This window comes from Pyxicephalus adspersus, chromosome 8, assembly GCF_032062135.1.
Source record: "Pyxicephalus adspersus chromosome 8, UCB_Pads_2.0, whole genome shotgun sequence".
Taxonomy (NCBI): domain Eukaryota; kingdom Metazoa; phylum Chordata; class Amphibia; order Anura; family Pyxicephalidae; genus Pyxicephalus; species Pyxicephalus adspersus.
The window spans coordinates 5,009,777-5,014,403 of record NC_092865.1 but is presented as its reverse complement, the minus strand read 5'-3'; the positions used below and the strand labels follow the sequence as shown (position 1 = coordinate 5,014,403).

Below are 4,627 nucleotides of genomic sequence, written 5' to 3'. Positions count from 1 at the left end.
AGCTGTTAGCAAAACTTCAAAATGCGAAGACTTCTAATGACTTGGCAATAAACCTATTGCACATCAGCAAAGAGGTTCTGCAGCAGCCAGTACACTAAAGACTACAGCATAGGAATATTTAATGTACAGCGCTGCGTAATATGTTGGCGCTATAGAAATCCTGTTTATTAAAATTAATAAAGAATGAGCCGTCAATTACCATGATGGACTATAAAGAGGTTCTGCAGCAGCCCCTAATACCATACCAAAAGGTCTGTCAGCTACTTAATACATTTAGACCCCAACCAAGAGGTTCTCCAGCAGCTTCCCAATAATTAGGTCCAAGTAAAGAGGTTCTGCAGTATCATCCAAGTCTTCACTATGGCACCAAGAGCTTCTCATGACGTGTCAATCAACACGATACACCGAGGCAGAGAGGTTCTGCCGGTGCTTCCTGTGAACTGTCAATCATTATCACTGGCAAGAGGTTCTGCAGCAGCTTTGCAGAAGGAGAAGCGCACGGTCGGAACCAGAAGCCATCCATCAATAAGTTGCCCTGCCAAGAGGTTCTGCAGCAGCGGACTGATGACTTTCTAATGTCAGAAAAGCTGTCAGTCCCCGCTAAGAGGTTCCGAAGCAGTTTCTACGAACTCTTAATTGGCAACAGAGCTGCCAGTCCTGGCTAAGAAGTTCCGCAGCAGTTCTGTAAGCTGCCAACCACTGAACCTGAACTAACACAGACAAGAGGTTCTGCAGCAGCTGCTGGTGGCTTTATAGAGTCAGCAGAGCTGTCAGTCAGCCAAGAGGTTCCGCAGCAGTTCTGTGGCCTGCCGTTAAATGACCCAGAGCTGCTATAGCGAAGAGGTTCCGCAGCAGTTTCCATGAACTCTCAATTGTCAACAGAGCTGTCAGTCAGCCAAGAGGTTCAGCAGCAGTTCTGTGGCCTGCCAACCATTGAACCTGAACTCACACAGCCAAGAGGTTCTGCAGCAGCCGACTGATGACTTTCTAGTGTCAGCAGAGCTGTCAGTCAGCCAAGAGGTTCCGCAGCAGCTTCAACTCTCCACAGGTCGCTGCTGGGAAACTTTTAACTAGCCACGGAGGAAAGAAGTTCCGCAGCAGCTCGGACACCGTCCACAAGCGGAGCTGTCAGTCAAGGCAGCGGCAGAAGCAGCGGCAGCAGGTGGCGGGAGACCGGAGGCCCCTCCAGCGGCGGCGGCGAGCACTACGTCATCCCACAATGCCCCGCGGCCGGGCGAGCAGCATTACCTCATCCCGTCATCCCCCGCGACAGTTAGAATCTTCTAGGGCGATCACCATGGCTACGAGCCTCATTTGCAAGGCCGACCCCGCCCACCTATCAACCGGCCAATAGTGTAGCGCGGGGGTGACATCATGCCTATTTTTAGTGGCTGAGCGCTCGCTGATAAGAGTTAGTGCGGCGCCGCTCGGAGCTCAGAGACTTCCAGTGACGGCAAAGCAGCTGGACGATCCCCGCCGGCTGGAAAAGTAAGGCTGGGGGCAGCTCCGGGGGCTCAGGGGTTCCCTACAGCCGGGAGAGCTCAGTCCTACACCGGCACAACTTCCAGCCAATGGGATGGGGGGACCCCAGGAAGGCTCAGCAGGTGACACTGGCAGCTGACAACCTGAAGGGGCACAAAACTTCCAACCAATAGGAGTTCAGCTCTAAAATTTGGGTAAAACTCCCATCCCAATCACTTTTTAAAAAGTTTCTTCTTCACTAAACGCCCCTGACCAATCGCAAGCCAACGTTGGATCGCTCCCCAGCGGTGAGCTGACGCGTTTTAATCCCAGAAGAACTTTTTTATTCACTTTTTAAACTTTTGGGTACAAGATCCAAACTCCTGGCCAATAAGACAGCGGCGTCAGGGCAACATTTGGGGGGTGGCAGGTCCTGGGTACCCATTCCCATCGCCTATTTATTTACGGGCCATAGGGCGAGGTTGCTTCTTTAAATATATTATGCAAAATTTGGGACAGAGACGGGGAATATGTAGGGGTAATGTAGAAAATATCAAGCCGGTGAATGATTTGTTATGTGAATGTTGGGAACTGGAGAAGTTTTGTTCAGTTTTATTGTATATTTCCTTATTACAATGCAGAATAATTGTTACATTGTATCAGCTTCATGCAGAATATTTTCTTCTTTAGATAAAGTTTATGATTCTTTGTTCTTATAGAATAGTTCTATTCTTTTCAATTTATTGGCAGAGTAGTTTCTTCTTCTTTAAAGTTTTTGATGCTTTGTTGTTATAATAAGTTGTTGTAGAATAGTTCTATTCTTCTTACATTGATCGGCAGAATAGTTTCTTCTTCTTAATATGAAGTTTATGATGCTTTGTTGTATAATATAATGATAATAATAATATGTTATATTAAGTTCATGCAGAATAGTTTCTTCTACCGGTATATATGAAGTGTATGATGCTTTATTATAAGTTCATGCAGAATAGTTTTTTCTTCTTCTTTATATGAAGTGTCTGATGCTTTGTTATTATAATAAGTTGTTGTAGAATAGTTCTATTCTTCTTACATTGTATAGACAGAATAGTTTCTTCTTCTTAATATGACTTTTATAATGCTTTGTTGTATATATTATAATATTATTATGTTATATTACGTTTATGCAGAATAGTTTCTTTCTTTCTTTCTTTCTTTATATAAAGTTTTTGATGCTTTGTTTTTATAATAAGTTGTTGTAGAATAGTTCTATTCTTGTTACATTGTGTCGGTAGAATTGTTTCCTGTACTTGGCCAACCAATAACATTCATCTTTGCTTTTCAGGAGCTTTATCGGTGGAGTTCCAGCGACTGGCGGACAAAGGAAGGAAAAGTTCTCCCGGTGGCTCTGTTGTTTGTATGAGCACTAAGATGGAGCCTACTTTTTATGACGATGCACTGAGCGCTGCTTTCAGCCAGCCCGAGCCCTCCGGCTACGGATATAACCCCAAGGTGTTGAAGCAGAGCATGACCCTGAACCTGGCCGACCCCAGCAGCGCCATCAAACCTCATCTGAGGAACAAGGCGGCTGAACTCCTCACCTCCCCGGACGTGGGACTGCTCAAACTGGCCTCACCCGAGCTGGAGAGGCTGATCATTCAGTCCAGCAATGGCATGATCACCACCACGCCGACCCCCACCCAGTTCTTGTGCCCTAAAAATGTCACGGACGAGCAGGAGGGTTTCGCAGAGGGCTTCGTCAGGGCGCTGGCGGAGCTGCACAGCCAGAACACCTTGCCAAACGGCACCTCCGCCCCCGAGCCCCCTGCCAGCACCGGACTGGCACCTGTCTCCTCTATAGCTGGCAACACTGGATACAACAGCACTTTGCACAGCGAGCCCCCGGTTTACGCCAACCTGAACAACTTTAACCCCACCACCATTTCCAGCGCGCCCGCTTTCAACAGCAACACCATGGGCTTTGCTTCCCAGCACCACGCCAGCCCTCCTCTCCCCATCCAGCACCCCAGGCTGCAGGCTCTAAAAGAAGAGCCCCAAACTGTCCCAGAAATGCCCGGCGAGACCCCTCCCCTCTCTCCCATCGACATGGAGTCCCAAGAACGCATCAAAGCCGAGCGTAAACGCATGCGAAACAGAATCGCAGCTTCCAAATGCAGGAAAAGAAAACTGGAACGCATCGCCCGGCTAGAAGACAAAGTTAAGAACCTGAAGTCGCAGAACTCTGAGCTGGCGTCCACCGCCAACATGCTGCGGGAACAGGTCGCCCAGCTCAAACAGAAAGTGATGAATCACGTCAACAGCGGCTGCCAGCTCATGTTAACGCAGCAGCTGCAGACGTTCTGAACTGACTGGCTCTCGGAGGGGAGAGAGAGAGAGAGAAAGCGAGCGAGCGCTCCTCGGGGCAAACGAGGAATAATTTCAGGTTGAAACTCCTGGCTGGGAAGTGACAAAAATAAATAAAAAATAAAAGCGTGATGTGATTGTTCCAACACGCGTGCGCAAAGGAGACTGCCGAGCCTTTCCGTCGGAGCAAGTTGGTGGTAGGGCAAACGATTGGAGCGGGTTATCAATGACCCAACTCTGAACTGTGCGTAACATTGATCCAAGCCTGCATGGACCCTTTAAAGTTCGATGATCATTCAGTATTAAGGTTAAACTAGAGACTCGTACTGCTTGTGTAGTCCTGATACAGACCGGGAGGGCGTGGGAGACGTCTGTTCAGATTCTGCTACTTAACTGTGTCATGTGTACATACTGTAATTTGTTTTTTTATATATAAATATATATATATATTATAAATATAAACTGACATGTTGTCAGTCAAATGGCTATAAGCAATTTCTTTTTGTAAGTTTTATTTATGTTTTCATTTGGGTTAATGAACCCAGTACTGTTTGTAAATAAGAAATATTTGGAACTCTTATGAGTTTAAACCTTTGTAATAAAGTATATAATTTTTCTATGTTTTTTTTTTTTTTTTTCTTTTGTTCGGCCGATGATTCCACAAGTCCGATATTATTTAAGGAAAAAATGTTACCTTTTTTTTTAATTTATATTAATTTTTTTTTTTTACATTGCAATAAACATGCATGACAAAGTCTATTTCATGTCTATGGTGTTTATGCACATGGTAGACCTTAGAAAGGGGTTTTAATTTGTCTGAAAA

At 45.9% G+C, this 4,627-nt stretch overlaps 1 protein-coding gene across 4 annotated transcripts; it reads left to right on the top strand.

Moving 5' to 3' along the window:
* Nucleotides 1-1,342: 1,342 nt before the first annotated feature.
* Nucleotides 1,343-4,423, top strand: JUN (Jun proto-oncogene, AP-1 transcription factor subunit). 4 transcript variants are annotated; one of them, XM_072419359.1, is made up of 2 exons: nucleotides 1,343-1,488; nucleotides 2,786-4,423. In XM_072419359.1, the coding sequence occupies exon 2, from the start codon at nucleotides 2,860-2,862 to the stop codon at nucleotides 3,802-3,804; it is 945 nt and encodes a 314-aa protein (XP_072275460.1). In that variant the 5' UTR covers nucleotides 1,343-1,488; nucleotides 2,786-2,859; the 3' UTR covers nucleotides 3,805-4,423. The 4 variants fall into 4 exon arrangements, with proteins under 4 accessions (XP_072275460.1, XP_072275459.1, XP_072275461.1 ...); XM_072419358.1 differs by having other exon boundaries at nucleotides 1,464-1,604; XM_072419360.1 differs by lacking the exon at nucleotides 1,343-1,488 and adding an exon at nucleotides 1,614-1,769.
* Nucleotides 4,424-4,627: the final 204 nt, after the last annotated feature.